Genomic DNA, 18,287 nt, shown 5'->3' with positions numbered 1-18,287 from the left:
TACTTTGGTGCGAGAAGTGCAACTCAATCCCAGAACAACAGCAAAGGACCTTGTGAAGATGCTGGGGGAAACAGGTACAACTGCACATGGGGACAAAGATCGTACTTTTTGGAGAAATGTCCAGGAGGGACTGGTGCAATTCACAAAATAGATGGCATCATGAGGCAGGAAAATTATGTGGATATATTGAAGCAACATCTCAAGACATCAGTCAGGAAGTGAAAGCTTGGTCGCAAATGGGTCTTCCAAATAGACAATGACCCCAAGCATACTTCCAAAGTTGTGACAAAATGGCTTAAGGACAACAAAGTCAGGGTATTGGAGTGGCCATCACAAAGCCCTGACCTCAATCCTGTAGAAAATTTGTGGGCAAAACTGAAAATGTGTGTGAGCAAGGAGGCCTACAAACCTGACTCAGTTACACCAGCTCTGTCGGGACAAATGGGCCAAAATTCACCCAATTTATTGTGGGAAGCTTGTGGAAGGCTACCCAAAACGTTTGTCTCAAGTTAAACAATTTAAAGGCAATGCTACCAAATACTAATTGAGTGTATGTAAACTTCTGACCCACTGTGAAAACTGAAATAAATGACTCTACCATTATTCTGACATTCCACATTCTTAAAATAAAGTGGTGAACCTAACTGACCTAAGACAGGGAATTTTTACTTGGATAAAATGTCAGGATTTCTTATTTTACCTTTCATGTAGTTAATGCAGGTCGTTTAGTATTCAACAACCTGACTCAAACAGAGAAGAATGCTATTTATGTCAGCTAACGGGACACCTACGTCAATATCCAGTGAAATTGCAGAGCGCGAAATGAAAAATATTGACTTCTTGTTAATCCAACAGTGTTGTCAGTATTCAAAAAGGCTTTAAGGCGAAAGCGTACCATGCGATTATCTGAGGACTGCGCCCCACACCAAAATACTTATTCAACCAGCACAGGCGTCACAAATAGGGATTAAATAAATCACTTACCTTTGAAGATCTTCCTCTGTTTGCATTCCCAAGGGTCCCAGCTACACAATGAATAGTCGTTTTGTTCGATAAAGTCCTTTATATCAAAAAAAAGTCTGTTTCGTTGGTGCCAATGATCTCAGTAATCCACTCGTTCAACATGCATACAAACAAATCCAAAAAGTTACCAGTAAAGTTCGTCCAAACAAGTCAAACAATGTTTCTAATCAATCCACTGGTACTCTAATATCTAAATAAACAATAATATTTAAGACGGAGAATAGTATGTTCAATAGGGAAGATAAATAACGAGTGTGCACCTCATTCACGCGCCAACAAAACTACTTTTCTAATGAGACATGTTGGAGTTCTTCCAACTACTTGCTGCTCATTTTTCAAAAAACAAGCCTGAAACCCTTTCTAAAGACTATCTCGTGGAAGCCAAAGGAACTGCAGTCTTGGTCCTATCTATTTGTATTTCCCATAGGCTAGCACTGAAATGGCCTGTGACCTCAATAAAATAAAAAAATTCTGGATGAATTTTCCTTGGTTTTCGCCTGTCATATTAGTTATGTTATACTCAGACAATTTTTTTCAGTGTTTTCTATCCAATGCTACCAAGTATATGCATATCCTAGCTTCTGGGACTGAGTAACAGGCAGTTTACTTTGGGCATGTCAGTCATCCGAAATTCCGAACAAAAAACAGTCTCCAAAACAGGTTAAATGCATTTGGCAAAGGTGTATGTAAACTTCTGACTTCAACTGTATATTCATGTCACCAAATAACTGACTAAAATACACTGTTTTGCAATGGTCTATAGTAGCTCAACAGCACTCTCTCGGGTAGCACCATGGTATAGCCGTAGGACAGCTATTTTCTCTCCTCCTTTTTGGGTACATTGACTTCAATACAAAACCTAAGAAGCTCAGTTCTCACCCCCTTCCATAGACTTCCGTAGGACGTCATCCAACCTATCAGAGCTCTTGCAGTATGAACTGACATCTAGTCCTTCCAATCAAAGGATCAGAGAATGAATCTAGTACTGAAAACATAAGCTACAGCTAGCTAGCACTGCATAAAGTGTGGTGAGTAGTTGACTCGGAGAGAGAAAGACAACAGTTTAACTAATTAAAGAGAAGCAGCAGAGCGAGAGAGAGAGCTAATTGTTCGTTAGATTTTTTGTTCTTCATATTTTACCTATCACTTAGTTAATGCAGGTCATTTAGTATTCAACAACCTGACTCAAACAGAGAAGAATGCTATTTATGTTAGCTAACTGGCAAATGCTTTCAGTTTTATTTATTTATTGCCATCGAGACCCGCCGGTGTAACTGCTAAACTGCTTGCTGTACAGGGATTGGCTAGTGGGTGCACTAATGCGTTAGTTCTAGTTTGTTGACTATAATGTTAATATGGTGACAACCAGGGGTTGGAACTGGTTCAGGGAACAGAACCCAAAAAACGGAAGATAACAAACATTTTCAAGGAACAGATTCAGAACCATTATTATTTATTTATTTCAACTGTTTTTTCCAGTCCCACAAGAAAATGCAACAAAGTGCCTATGCAAAGGCCCTCTGTCACTCAGAAACGCATTCCGCTCCTCTGTAGGTATAATTATGTGGGCCTAATTCAGATGATGCTGTCATAACAACATCCCCTGCACTTCAAGCCAAGTGTCCTCCTCCACCCTCTCTCGCTCTTGCCCCAAAATTTCAGTCGCGCCCTACACTCGTCTGTCCAATGTACAGTGGGGTAAAAAAAAAGTAGTTAGTCAGCCACCAATTGTGCAAGTTCTCCCACTTAAAAAGATGAGAGGCCTGTAATTTTCATCATAGATACACTTCAACTAAATCCAGAAAATCAAATTGTAGGATTTTTAATGAATTTATTTGCAAATTATGGTGGAAAATAAGTATTTGATCACCTACAAACAAGCAAGATTTCTGGCTCTCACAGACCTGTAACTTCTTCTTTAAGAGGCTCCTCTGTCCTCCACTCGTTACCTGTATTAATAGCACCTGTTTGAACTTGTTATCAGTATAAAGGACACCTGTCCACAACCTCAAACAGTCACACTCCAAACTCCACTATGGCCAAGACCAAAGAGCTGTCAAAGGACACCAGAAACAAAATTGTAGACCTGCACCAGGCTGGGAAGACTGAATCTGCAATAGGTAAGCAGCTTGGTTTGAAGAAATCAACTGTGGGAGCAATTATTAGGAAATGGAAGACATACAAGACCACTGATAATCTCCCTCGATCTGGGGCCCCACGCAAGATCTCACCCCGCAGGGTCAAAATGATCACAAGAACGGTGAGCAAAAATCCCAGAACCACACGGGGGGACCTAGTGAATGACCTGCAGAGAGCTGGGACCAAAGTAACAAAGCCTACCATCAGTAACACACTACGCCGCCAGGGACTCAAATCCTGCAGTGCCAGACGTGTCCCCCTGCTTAAGCCAGTACATGTCCAGGCCCATCTGAAGTTTGCTAGAGAGCATTTGGATGATCCAGAAGAAGATTGGGTGAATGTCATATGGTCAGATGAAACCAAAATATAACTTTTTGGTAAAAACTCAACTCGTCGTGTTTGGAGGACAAAGAAGGCTGAGTTGCATCCAAATAACACCATATCTACTGTGAAGCATGGGGTGGAAACATCATGCTTTGGGGCTGTTGTTCTGCAAAGGGACCATGTATCGATTACACGGACAACTGATCCGTGTAAAGGAAAGAATGAATGGGGCCATGTATCATGAGATTTTGAGTGAAAACCTCCTTCCATCAGCAAGGGCATTGAAGATGAAACGTGGCTGGGTCTTTCAGCATGACAATGATCCCAAACACACCGCCCGGGCAACGAAGGAGTTGGCTTCGTAAGAAGCATTTCAAGGTCCTGGAGTTGCCTAGCCAGTCTCCAGATCTCAACCCCATAGAAAATCTTTGGAGGGAGTTGAAAGTCCGTGTTGCCCAGCAACAGCCCCAAAACATCACTGCTCTAGAGGAGATCTGCATGGAGGAATGGGCCAAAATACCAGCAACAGTGTGTGAAAACCTTGTGAAGACTTACAGAAAACGTTTGACCTCTGTCATTGCCAACAAATGGTATATAACAAAGTATTGAGAAACTGTTGTTATTGACCAAATACTTATTTTCCACCATCATTTGTAAATAAATTCATTAAAAATCCAAAAATGTGATTTTCTGTATTTGTTTCTCTCTCATTTTGTCTGTCATAGTTGAAGTGTACCTATGATGAAAATTACAGGCCTCATCTTTTTAAGTGGGAGAACAATTGGTGGCTGACTAAATCTTTTTTTTGCCCCACTGTATGTTAAAAGCTTGTCTGCTCCTTAGCAAGCTGCTAAGTAATTTAATGTCGAGCTAAATTAAAAATATATACGGTATATTTAAGAGTTTTAAAAAGGAACGCAAAGGAACGATATAAATCGTTATTTTTGGGGGTTTCAAACCGGTTCAGAACTTTATTTTGCTGGTCGGAACAGTGTAACGGAACAAAAATCCCTGGTCAAAATAATGTAGGCTGTGTAGCAGTTATGGAATGAAAGTTTGGCTTGGAGAGGTTTTTGTTCCTGGTCACAGACAGCTGTTGTGTCATGCACTGAAGTCCACAAGTGAAGGGAAAAAGTGAGAGGAGGAGATCGTGTAGATGCGGGAAGGAATTAAACAATGAGCAAAAGTGATGATGCTGTTGTATTGTGGCTCTTATGAAAGTGAACTGTGTGCGAGTGTATTCATTCCCCCGATTCTGTTGCAAAACGCTTCGTCAATGTAAGCAAACGGTGAGGAACCTATCTGAATTTGTTGAATAGAAACTTTAAAAAATTAAATAAAAACTTGTTTTAGTTTTTGCAACTGTTTGGACTAATGATTACACCCCAGATCAGCTAGATGCAGGCAATAGTGTGCAAGGCGGTATTGAATGTGTCATTGTCACCTAGATTACTCCAATTTTTGGCTCTCGAGCTGTTTGTTATGAACTTTCATTTGTAGGCTAGATTGTAGCAACCTAATGATGTGTATAGGGCAAATTAGAGTCAAGTATCATGTAACCTATCGACGTTACATTGAGCTGGGTGGATTGAATATGAATGATAGTCATCCAATTTGCTGTATTAGAAATAAGAAAAAAAATTGGCACCGACTGTCAGTGTTTTAAAATGATTGTTTGTAAACTTGATACACAGACAATAGAATATTGAAACTGAATATATAAATTCGGAATTTAAATATTAAATTGAATTTTAAAACTGAATGCAACATTTATGAATTCAATTTGTGCATTACAAATTCAATATCCTAATAAAGTGGCGTTCTGTTGCCCGAATTCTCATAGACCTACAGAAGGTTGTGTTCATTAGGGCACACCATAGGAAAAAGTTTTAAAATTCTACACAAAATATGTGTTTAATGGATAGGTCCAGGCAGTCCCTCCCTTTTTGTCTGTTTTCTTCCATTTGGTACCTAATGAACACAATTGTGTTAATGTATTTGTTTCTTTCTGCTGTGCCCTGTATTCCAGTGATGCTGCAGCCTTTCGACTACGATCCCAACGAGAAAAGCAAACACAAGTTCATGGTGCAGTCCATGTTGGCTCCCCCCGAAATGACGGACATGGAGGGAGTGGTGAGTGTGTCCCATCACCCGTCCTCACACACGCACACACACACATATTAGAGAAGAGATGCACTAATATGAAAATCTGGGCTGATAATAATAACAGATATTTACCTGACCACATATGCTCTTATGGCTGATATATCATCCATACCTGATCATTTTCTACCAATATGACTGATATATTGTGCATACCTGACACACACACACACACACACACACATCCCATAGGGCCTAGGCTGATATCTGGGTTCTAAGGTCACGCCCTGAGGAAGATAAGGACAAAGAATTGATAGCGGATCAGTGACCCTAGGCCCACAGCCTGGAAACATTCCTTTTAAGTGAGATTTTTTTTTTTTTACCATTCCTCTCCCTTACCGAACGATTTGTCCTGTCTGAACTAGTTTCATTTGGCCAGACCTAGCAACAAACCATACAAACAGTGCATGCAATATCCACTGTCACTGCTTTGTGTGTGGTCTTGTTCTCTCTCACACAATATCTGTCTGTCTTTCAGTCTTGTTTGCATGCAGTAGTAGGCCTAATCAATCTCTTGTGGGCTTTCTCTGCAGTGACAGGACTCTTGAGAATTTGGTTTCATATTGCGATTAAGAAACACACACAGGAATGGTGAGAAACTAGACACCGCCGAGCCTGAAATCAAGCCGACGCTTTTGTCAAGCCCTCTTGATTGTGACAGAACAGAAAGGTTAGATAAACACTTCACACAAGTGGAGGAGGACAATGGGAAACAAATCTCACTGCCGGTAAACCACTGTCCAGTGTGGTTTCCCTTGCCATTGCTGACAAGTCTTGGCTGTGGTCTCTCTCTCCCTCCATGTTTCTCTTCTTTGTGGCCTGTGGATATGGCAGTTGGTGCAGACGGGGAGATGCTTTTTCAGGCACTACCTCAGGCCCAGCTGTACCTCTCCCTACTCTAACCCCCATTTTCTCTCTGTCTCTCTTCACCATGTCTGTCTGCAGTGGAAGGAGGCAAAGCCAGATGAGCTGATGGACTCCAAGCTGAGGTGTGTCTTTGAGCTTCCAGCGGAGAACGAGAAAACGGTGGGTCCCATAGCCTCTCTCACCTCTCCCTCTCCGTCTTCTTCTCTCTTGCAGTGTTTCTATATGTACTTGTCTCTCTTTGTCTTCCGATCTCCCTCCCTCTGTCTTTCTCTTTATTGCTTTGCCCTCTTTTCTCCTTCCCTCTTTCAGTGCTCCTCTCTGTTCTCATCTCCTTCTGTCATCCTCTCTTTCCTCTTCCGCCTCTCACACACACTTATTTTTCTCTCCATCTCAGCCATTACACGCCTGTACAACTGGTGATTAGGTCGAGTGGAGAAAATCCCTGTCGGCCTGTCATCGGGACAATGTGCCGTGGAGAAGAGGCAGAGCTCCCCTTGCCAAGCCCCAGCCATAGCCATAGTTCCCTGGGCCACTCACTTGTCACACACAGTTTATTATTGTTCTGATTACTCTGCAAACCACACTCGGCTCTTAGGAGATCATTTCCTCCCAGGATGAGCAGAAAATATAATCCCCGTAAACAAAATGAAGGGGAAAATGTGCTTGGGCTGTTGTTGTTTTTTGTGAATTATGAACAGCGAGATACAAAAGCTGGTTACCATTTTCTCTCCAAACTATGTGGCACAACGTTGCTGCTCCCAGCCATGCATCTCTTTTTGGAAGCTCCCCGGGTGGATTTGGGGATTGTGGGTGTGGGTGCTCCCTCTATGTGCGCGTGTGTGTGTACGTCATGACTGCAATCACTACCAGCCGCGCCTGCAGCTGAAGAAGTTACCAAATGCAGTTTCCCAATTGTATGACATCACATTTTAAGTATGTTTCTGCATATGTACCGAGATGTTCAAATAAACCTAAACCCTCCTACCACTCCACCCACAGCATCATGACTTGGACGCCAACAAGATGATGTCGTCCAACCTGCTCAAGTCGGAGTCATCCACACTGTCCATGAAGTCCATGAGCTCCACCCTGGACGATGGCGAGGTGAAGAAGATCATGGAGGAGTGTAAGAGGTTGCAGATGGAGGCACAGCGGCTACGGGAAGAGAATAAACAGATCAGGGTAAGTTATTCTGTGTCCCAAATGCCCCCCTTTGTAGGGAAAAGGTTGCCATTTGGGATGTGGCTGGATAAGTAACCCCTATCAAATTCACTGACCGGGATATGGATGCAATGACTCAATCAATGGCTATGTATCAATAATTTAAGAGTAAAAAATGTATGAATCAATCCCAGATTGCCTCTTTAAAGAGGAAAGGCGACGAGTCTGACTCAGAAGCAGCCCACTTCCCGGCGCCCGCCACCTCCCCTTTTAAGTAGTGCCAGAGGCGGAATGGCTCTTGGCAGCTCCCGTCCCAGGGCCCAGATTAAACTAACAGAGACCCCCACCCGCTGTTGGGAAATGAAGTGTGTTAAAAGCTGGCGCTTGGTGGCGATTTAGGATGAGGATAATACTGATGGTCATTCCCCCCCTCTTTCTCTCTTTCTATATTTTTTTTTATCTTTCTCCATATCTACCTCTACCCCCACCTCCCCATATCTGTCCCCCTCTCCCCCTCTATCCCTCTCGCTCTTTTCCTCTCTCTCTGCCCCCACCTTTCCAGGAAGACGATGGCCTGCGGATGAGGAAGAGCAGCATGATGTCCTCCCAGCACTCCTCCCACTCCACGGTGAAAGAGGAGGGGCTGAGCCTGCGCACGGTGGCCCTCATCGTGCTCTTCTTCGTGGTCGGAGTCATCATCGGCAAGTTGGTCTTGTAAGAGCGAGTGGCAAGCGAGAGACGGCCAACCGCATGCTTTCAGGGGATTGAAACAAACGACGGATTTGGGATTTTTGGTATTCAGAAATGCCATATCAATGGGGAAGTTTTGAAATCGTTCATTTATGTACTAATAAAAAAAGGAGATACAAAAAAAAATTCCATCATGTTATGAACAAACCAACGAGAGAGTTAAAAAAGCATAATCATTCTGGCCTTCCTCCCAAATACTTGCACCACCGATACAAGATGACGAGTAGGAGGAAGAAAAATGCAAATCATTAACCAGGTTTCCATCCAACTTTTTTTATGCGAGTAAAGTACGTTGGATAAGTGTCACGACAAGCCGGATGGAAACAGCAAATTTGTCGGTAAACTTTCCAAATGTCGACAAACCAAAATACACTAGACAAGGTGGGATCTTTTTGTGTCAGTGAGAAGGTGGTGGAGATGCCTTTATGCACAAATATTGATATAATAACCATCATTTCGAAGTAAACATGGAGTCACTCGATGATCTAGTATGTGGTTCTCTGACTATGACTCGGGAAAGCATTCAGTTTATTAGGCTACAGATTAAATAAATTATGATGAACTTCACAGGGTGGTGAAAGTGCACGGTGATGAGCTTGATGCTCCTTTCCAATAAATAGAGGGGGTCTTATTCTGGTGACATGATCATCGATGCTTGGCTGCCGTATGACAAAAATAATCTTGCTCTTTTGTCCATAATAATCTCATCATGTAGTAAGCTTTACCCACACTGTATCTGCAAGATTTTGGCTAGACTGCACGTGCCAAGACCAGAGTGGGCACATTCGCTAGGCTATGTAACGCAACAGTTTTTGTGACAAAACCATCAGTAGATTTGAAAATGCGATGGAAACCTATTAAAAAATATATATATGTACAGTATATTCGGTACATGGGGAATTTAACTGCAAAAGTTATTTTTATGTGCCCTATGTCATCAGCACAGCCTTTTATCTGTCAATTTGATGGAAACATCTCTGGTGGGAAAATTTTAGAATATTCGCATGATTATCTGTCGCCAATTGGATGGAAACCTAGCTATTGATAGTAATTCAAAGCAAAGGATTTTCTAAACACCGGTGGGTGCAGTTGAGTCAGTTTGCGTTGTGTGTATGTCCTTTTCACATATTGTTTATTTTTCCAGAGGCCAGAGGCATACTCTGTGTAAAGAATCGATAGTAACCCTCTAGTAAAGTGATGCAAGGTGCACAGCACTCTTTTTGGCTTACCTCCTGTAGAAAATGTTTGACAGAGGTGCTTCAGAAAGTAGGTAACCCCACCTATTTCTGAAGCATCTCTGTCAATCATTTTTTACAGGAGGTGAGCCAAAAAGAGTGCTGCGCACCTTGCATCACTTTACTAGAGGGTTACTATTGATTCTTTACACTGAGTATGCCTTCGGCTTCTGGCAAAGAGGAATAGCTGCTGCTTTGGCAAAAGCTAATGGGGATCCTTGTAAACCAATACGCACAGGGCTATTGTCAACCAAACTGACTCCTCCAATCAGGCTTTGCATAGACCAGCGATTGTGGAATACCCTTAATCGATACAGCAACCCCCCGCCTCCCCCTTATGTTTGTCCAAGTGAGAACATTACCCCTCCCCTTTGATTGCAAATACACAAGTTGGCAGTAGATTCTTGATTGCATGCGTCTATAAAAGATTATTACTTTTTTGGGACATTTTTTATTTAATTGAATTGCTTTTATCATTGTGATGTTTCTTTTCAGCTGTAGGTTTGCACAACTCAATCTTCAGATTATTATTATTATTGTTGTTTTTTTTGTAGCGTTTTTATGATTTGAAAGTTGTTGTTTTTTGTAGGGATTGAGGCATTATTTAAAAAATAATGCAGCTAAATGAACTCCGGGTCGGTTGGGACTGGGTTACTGGATGTAAGCCTTTAGCCTTGTGACCACTATTGGTAAGTTATTCTATGGCAGGAAGGAAGTGACGAAATGGGAGAAAAGGTGCATGTAGAAGTGAATTAGTTTTGGTGAGGTCTAAACCAAAAGTAATGTGCAATACTGCTGTCAGATTTAGGCCTGTGAGTCGTATGTCAGGGATATTGGTGTGTTTTTATTGTTTTGTCAGGATTTTTCCTTCTCCAAGCCCATACATTTGTTGATCTTGTCAGGCAAATGTATGTGAGTCATCATTTGAATGGTTTATGCTGTCTGTTCACCGTGCTGTGACAGTCCACTTAACTCTTAAAGAACACTTCTCCAACTATATGGTCATTGTCTTCATCAGCCCCACTACAGTCATCATCAATAGGTTTTGATGCTTGTTTATTTGTTTCTCATTGAACTGTTATACCCATCACTGCACTGAAGTCATGTTAATTTGAATGCACTATTCTCAAGAATGCTTTTTCCCAGTATCTATCAATGTAACTGTTTTGTTAGTTAGCCAACTCACTGCATTTAACTCACACAAAAAATGAAAGCACACAAAAGCTATATCCTGAAGGGACCATTCTTTACTATTTAAACGTTTTGTCCTTAACAGGATTCATGTCATACACTCAATTTATTTCATCTCACTGTTGCCTATTATGGATTAAAGAATGGATAACTTGCAGATGGAGGTATGGAGTTGAGGAAAGCGAGAGAGTGTAACCTACTGTATCTATCTACGTGTGAGCGGAGTGAAGGATAACTTGCTGCTTAGGGAGAGGGCAGAACAGGCCTGAGCTAAGTCTTCCTGACCGTGAGTCACAGCTCGCCGTGTAGTCACGTGAGTCACGCGTTAGCCAGGCTACCATCCCAGGAGTTGTGGAAACACTACAATTGACCTGTCCTGGAGTATCTGACCATCACCGTGATTGATGTAAACAGTCAGGCAACTGTTTTGTATGTATATAAATATCTAAGAAAAATGCATATTCCTAGTCAAGTAGTCTATGGTGTATAAAAACCAACCTTGTTGGACTATGTAGCATCTTAATAAATTCAATGAATAAACCCTCTACCAAATTGTGTGAAGTTATTTCCACTTTGTTCAACGAGCCATCCGGCCCATACTCCATCTGACTGAGGAAGATGAGTACAATTACAGCCCTGTTGACAGGTTTCATCTAGCTAACACATTAGGTTGTCACAAGTCAGTTCAAATGTTTCTGGTGTTTGTTGTCAAGCTTATCACTGTGTCAGGAGGACAGTTGGAAGACACCACTTTCCCAGTCAAATAATTTCTTAAATATTTGAGAGGGGCAAATGTCAGCATCTGAAATTAGCATTCCCCTCGCAGCCAATACATCACCACTGATATCTATGGCTACTTTAGTGAGCTTGTTCATTTTTGCTTTATTTGGCTGCGGTTCATTTATTTTTTACTTTGAAAATAAGGTTTCCTTCTGGTAATTAATGACCACTTGGCCTTTAAAGTGTGGTATTGAATAAGAAGTTGTTTTATTCATATTGTATCTTTAACACCCTGCAAACTTTCTGTCAGCACTTGAGCTTTCGGTAGTTAAGCATGAGTTCAGTGAAGTGTGCTCTCAGGGCGACCTCTGAGGTGCACCTGGAGTCTGTAGCAACTGTGGAGTTTAAGTTGGTGGGGTTTAGGTACATATGGAGACACCGTTGTTGAAATTACCCCTTATTAATTTAAGTGTTTCTAGTCAGCTTGGGAATTGTGTAATTTCCAAGAAAAATCACAAAGGAATGTTCTCAACTGTGATAATGATAATCGACCGCATGCGATGTACCTGAAAGCGGGAATCAGAAATACCCCTTAGCATTGACATGGGGTTGATGTGACAATTTTCCATTGAAATGTTTATATACACTTAAAGGAGGAATTTACACCAGAATACTTGTCATAGAGATTTAGGAGGAAATGGATGGTTTCCAATAATTATCCTCACAGACACTGACCTTATGCTAGTCTGGTGGATGAAACACTACAGACGGTTTTTACCCACCGTGACCACAGATGTTCAGAGTTTTGGCCCTTGATTGGGTAAGTTGCAGTGTACAGCATGGCTATTTGAATGTTGGCAGACGGATGGAGTGGGTCCCAGAAAGTGCCCGTCTATGGCTAAATTGCCCTTTAGGCCTGAATTATCTCAATCCTAAAATAGGTTGTGCTAACGTCGAAACCCATAAGCAAAACTAGGTAGCTAGCTGACGCAATTTATATTTATTTATATTCAAACAAGAAAGATTAAGGTTATACAGATTTAACTGTCCTCCAAGAAAATGTATCCTCTGTAGGATGAGACAATGAGGTGTGTTGCAGATCAGGACTGTATCCACTTGTGCTCCAGTTTAATGGTTATCCTCCCCCTCGGGGGTTGTGACTTCAACAACACTGCGTAAGATTACATGGATAGTCAGATTTATGATAAGTTTCTTTAAAATGTTTACATGCTTTGCAAGAACAACCAATTCACTAATAATCCTGTTTATATGGATACATCTGAAATCCGGCTGATGAAATAATAGCTGAAAATCGGCAATTAAAATAAACATTCTACTTACGTTTTCTTTTTTTGGCGAAGCCTATATGATTCTGAGTTTGGACATATAAAGGTTGTATGCGAAAACTATTTCTAAGATGCTTACTTAAAATGTTTCAAAACTCACTTCGCTCGCACATAAGAAGGCTTACAACTACCGGTGCTGGCACATGCACAGATCAAATGCACCGCTGGAATTCCGATTAAGCCATTTACATGTCTTAATAATTCAAAAGATTGCTCAGAAAACCAGCTGTTATTCTTACTTTGATTTTGACCTCACCGATTAAGTAAATCAGAGTAGTGTTTGCAGGACTATTGTCATAATCGGTATAATATCGAATGATTAATGTGCATTTAAACTGACTCACTATCTCTCCCACCACTGTGTTTCAATTAATCTGGTACTCATTGAGGTGTGTGCTATAGAACGGATGTATGTATGGCTGTGTTTCTAAGTTGGAAAACATATAAAACATTACTGTCCAAGTACACTGCATTCAACTCTGCATCAAGCACACTTATTCCCCATCAAGTAAGTTTATTGGTGTTAACTGTATACCATAATTAGTGTTGGCAAAGAACGGACTATTGTTTAACTTTTGCTCAAATTCATGGGGAAAATAATCCTCCTTCCAACAGTTTGAGCAACAAATAAACTAGCATATGTTCAGCTTTTATTTGTTATTCCTTGCAGACCTGTAAGCTTAACCCTGAACATTTTGAATGGCCCTCAAGGCAGAAATATTTTGACAAAGAAACAGATTGCATACATACAACCCATTTCATCCTGTAAATATGGTCAAGTAAAGACCATGTTAAGTTCTTTGTGCTGAAGCTTTCTCCAGTAACATTAACAGTAACAGAGCCCTCACAATAGATTGCTATTTTGGGGGTCCTTCAATCCACAAAGGTTGATCTTGTTTCTCAATCAGAGACAACAGTACTGGCTGTTGACTAGTGGGACCTAATAGATTTGTTGAGAGTAACTTACTGAGGGTTTCTCTTCCATTTTTCCAGATGAACATTAGGTCATGATATACAAGACCCTGCTCCTGGCAACCAATGAGACGAGTAGAGTACGCCTAGTGCAGCAGCTCTGTGGTCGAACACTGCACTTTCTTCATTTGTTTCAACCAGGAGTTTACATTTTATAATAGCAATGCATTCACTGAGCCAGAGAAGCTAACATACATATTTTTATGGGAAGCTGTAGCTCATATACGCACAAAACAATTGGATTTTCTTTTTTAACTGAGCTTGAAAGTGTGAGAGAGGAAGCCTATGGAAGTCATTGATGCAAACAGTGACGTAAAGCTTTTCACTACTTTGGCTTTGTTGTAAAGGGTTAATGTATGGCCTCTGCTGCATATAGAGGATTAAAGGCTGCCAACCATAATGAATATGAAATCAGATGCTACAAAAACAATTTCAGTATGTTGGCCCTTGTTGCACATTTTTCTCAGTAGTCTACAATCAAAAGACAGGATGAAGTATTCTCTTAGAGGGCATTAGTAAGACAAACCCACTGAAATGGTTGAGGTTTGGAAACCCTGTTTTGCTGAAAGAAAACCTTCTCAGCATTGTTTTGCTTGTCTTTTTTCCACTTATTTTAAGGAGCATTCTTTTCCTGTAGTAATGCAGAAAGTATGAGACTTATCTGAGACCCCACTTCAGAATCCAAACTTTCCCACAGTTGGTGAACCTCTCCAGATAATTGAATGTCTGAACACATTTTTAGATGGCATTGCGCATCAGTTTGACAGTTACAATGGCATCACAATGGAGTTCTGGTTTTGCTAAGCTTTCATCCTAAATCAACCTCTCAACAAACTCTGCAGCCAACATTGGACACGACACATGTACCTGGAAGCATTCGGGGCGCCGCTGTTTCACCAAATGGGAATCTGTTAAAAAATGGTTGTTTTTTAAAAATAATTTCTGTTTAATTATGACTTTAACGAGCCACTGCCTTGATTGCAAACAGTTTGGCCCGTAATTTGCCCTTGCCCGCAGCTCCGTTTTTATGACGTGTAACAGAAACCGCAAACAGATTGATGAAAAAGCGTCCCCCCCCCCTCCTGCCCTTCCTCAAACATCACCACCCTCCACTCAGCCAGGGTGGATCCATTTGTTGTTATTGGCCCAGTGGTGGAACATGGATTTAGGAGCCTTTAGAGTCCATTTAATGACAGATCCTGCACATTCGTGTTCTGATAAATATCAGTCATCCTTTCTCTATCCCTCCCTCTCTCGGTTTTTCGTTAAATTCTCAATCCAAGACTGGAGTACACTTGCTCAAACCCGAAAGATTACCTCATGGGGCTAGCAGCCACCATCACTATTCTGACGGGAGTTAATCAGAACAGTATGTTGCCTTTGGAAGTATCTTATATGCCTCTTTTCTCCTCTTCGACTTTTTCTGCACCAGCGGAGCCAGCTATCATCTTTTGTCCGTTCTTTCACAGAACAGCTACAATCTTCCTATTTTATTACTCTAATGCTGACTTAACAATAATATAAATGGACAGGTCAACTACCAACCAAAATGATAATCGTCACAGTATCTATAAATTATATGGATAAGAGGCGAATAGTGAGAAGAATTGAAGACTTTCAACGTCAGGTCATTAAATTCGGGGAGAGGAACGTTTTGCAAACAATTATTTAGAGTTCGTCTAACAATTATTTGGAGTTCATAGTTAAATTAATAGGAACATAGTGCATTCTCTATAGTGCTTAGTCTTTCTCATTCAGACAGTCTAATAGGCGGTGGGCTGTAGCAAGCTATCTGCTTTAGTTTTCAAGATGATTGATCTCTGTTAAGGGAGGAGCTTTTTTTCATATTATGTATATGTATTTCTTCTGAACACATTTCCGTTTGTTTCAATTCTTGAAAGGTAAAAAATAATAAACATACTTTTATGTTCGCTAGCTGGAAATGCAAACATCGCAGAGTAGTAAGCTGTGAAGCAATCAAAACCTATGTACTATCCATCTCTGCTGATCACGTTCTCCGCAACTAAGGTAACTTAGTAGACAGCTGGAGAGAGATCTCTGTCCGACAAACTGCTGTCAAGTAAAGATGTTTTGTTGTTGTAATCTATCTAGTTATAGAAACATGATACCATCAATGAAAGCTGTACATTTACTCCTAATTTCGAACACAGAAACCTTAGTAATGTAGCTAGATAGCTAACTAGTTACAACAGGTAGATATGCTGCTAGCTAGCAGGTGCAGATACTAGCTAGCATGTCATCCCCAGACAATGAGTGCTTTAACTATCAGTTTATTCCAAATAATAATTTAAGACTATAGCTAATATATTCATCAAGGCAGGACCCACAAATGTTATCCATTCATTCATACTGACAAATAATAAATGCCACATTATCCCTGTCAATATAGTTGGAGTAGGATGATTGTAGAGCACCCGGCCTCTGACTGTCAATTTTCATTTTCAGAAAAGATGAGTGTCACAGGGTTGATGCCTAAGTGAGTACATTGCATTCAATGGGTGGAAGATGAGGATCACAGTGTTGTTGCTTATGTCAATAGGAAAAGATGTCAGGGTTGACGCGTATGTCAATACATTGCAGTCAATGGGAAAATGTTAAGTGTCACAGGGTTGATGCCTAAGTGAATACATTGCATTCAATGGGGGAAGATTAGCATCACAATATGGAAGCATTGTTTATTTGATATATTTAACCTTTTTAACTACTGTAGGCAAGTCAGTTAAGAACAAATTCTTATTTACAATGGCGATCTATATCAGCCAAACCCAGACAATGCTGGGCCAATTGTGTGCCGCGCCCTATGGCATTCCCAATCACGGCCTGTGTGATACAGTTTGGAATCAAACCAGGGAGTCTGTAGTGACTCCTCAAGCACTGAGTTGCAGTGCCTTAGACCGCTGTGCCGCTCGGGAGCCAATAGAGAAAGGAATCACAGACAGGACACCCTATTCTCCCTCCCTCCCTCTCTCTCTTCTGTCCTATCTCTCGACAGACAGACATATGAACTCAGACAGAAAGACAGGGTTAGGGTTATGGTTAGGGTTAAGCCAAGATGTTGAGATGAAGTGAGGGTAAGGGTTGAGCCAGGAGTTGATATGAAACTAGGGTTGGGGCTAGGTTTTGGGTTGAGCTGGGAGTGGACATGAAGCTAGAGGCTAGGTTTCGGGTTGTGCTGGGATGTGGACATGAAGCTAGAGTTAAGGTTAGGGTACGGTTAGGGTTGAGCTGGGAGTGGACATGAAGTTAGGGTTAGGGCCTCAACTAGAGGTCGACTGATTATGATTTTTCAACTTCCGATACGGATTTTTGGGGGACCAAAAAAAGCAGATACCGACTAATCGGACAATTTTTTAAAATGTATTTGTAATAATGACAATTACAACAATACTGAATGAACACTTATTTTAAAACTTAATATAATACATCAATAAAAATCCATTTAGCCTCAAATAAATAATGAAACATGTTCAATTTGGTTTAAATAATGCAAAAATAAAGTGTTGGATAAGTAAAAGTGCAATATATGCCATGTAAAAAAAGCTAACGTTTGAGTTCCTTGCTCAGAACATGAGAACATATGAAAGTTGGTGGTTCCTTTTAACACGAGACTTCAATATTCCAATGTAAGAGGTTTTAGGTTGTAGTTAATATAGTATTTATAGGACTATTTCTCTCTATACCATTTGTATTTCATATACCTTTGACTATTGGATGTTCTTATAGGCACTATAGTATTGCCAGTGTAACAGTATAGCTGTTAACAAACTGTTGCATATACCCTGACTCTGCTTGCAATGAAAGCAAGAGAAGTGACAGAATTTCACCTGGTTAATATTGCCTGCTAACCTGGATTTCTTTTAGCTAAATATGCAGGTTTAAAAATATATACTTCTGTGTATTGATTTTAAGAAAGGCATTGGTGTTTATGGTTAGGTACAGTCGTCCAACGATTGTGCTTCTTTCACAAATGCGCTTTTGTTAAATCATCCTCCAGCGTTGCATCGATTATATGCGACACACTAGATAAACTAGTAATATCATCAACCATGTGTAGTTATAACTAGTGATTATGATTGATTGATTGTTTTTTATAAGATAAGTTTAATGCTAGCTAGCAACTTACCTTGTCTTCTACTGCATTCGCGTAACAGGCAGGCTCCTCGTGGAGTGCAATGAGAGGCAGGTGGTTAGAGAGATGGACTAGTTAACTGAAAATCTGTCATTCTGCCCCTGAACAAGGCAGTTGACCCTCTGTTCCTAGGCCATCATTGAAAATAAGAATGTGTTCTTAACTGACTTGCCTAGTTAAATAAAGATTAAATAAAGGTAATAAAAAAATCTGCAAAATCGGCGCCCAAAAATACAGATTTCCGAT

The 18,287-nt window shown here is 40.8% G+C and overlaps 1 protein-coding gene across 2 annotated transcripts in view; it reads left to right on the top strand.

The window, feature by feature from the left end:
* LOC115142857 (vesicle-associated membrane protein-associated protein B/C-like) overlaps window positions 1–11,408 on the top strand; it is a 39,621-nt gene extending 28,213 nt beyond the window's left edge. For both annotated transcript variants that reach the window (XM_029682660.2, XM_065001665.1), the window contains exons 3-6: window positions 5,516–5,619; window positions 6,595–6,675; window positions 7,516–7,698; window positions 8,240–11,408. In XM_029682660.2, coding sequence (XP_029538520.1) covers window positions 5,516–5,619; window positions 6,595–6,675; window positions 7,516–7,698; window positions 8,240–8,395 — 524 coding nt within the window. In that variant the 3' untranslated portion in view covers window positions 8,396–11,408. The remainder of the gene's footprint in view (window positions 1–5,515; window positions 5,620–6,594; window positions 6,676–7,515; window positions 7,699–8,239) is intronic.
* The last annotated feature ends 6,879 nt before the right edge of the window (window positions 11,409–18,287 follow it).

Source organism: Oncorhynchus nerka, linkage group LG15, assembly GCF_034236695.1.
Source record: "Oncorhynchus nerka isolate Pitt River linkage group LG15, Oner_Uvic_2.0, whole genome shotgun sequence".
Taxonomy (NCBI): Eukaryota; Metazoa; Chordata; class Actinopteri; order Salmoniformes; family Salmonidae; genus Oncorhynchus; species Oncorhynchus nerka.
This window is presented reverse-complemented; position numbering and strand designations above follow the sequence as displayed.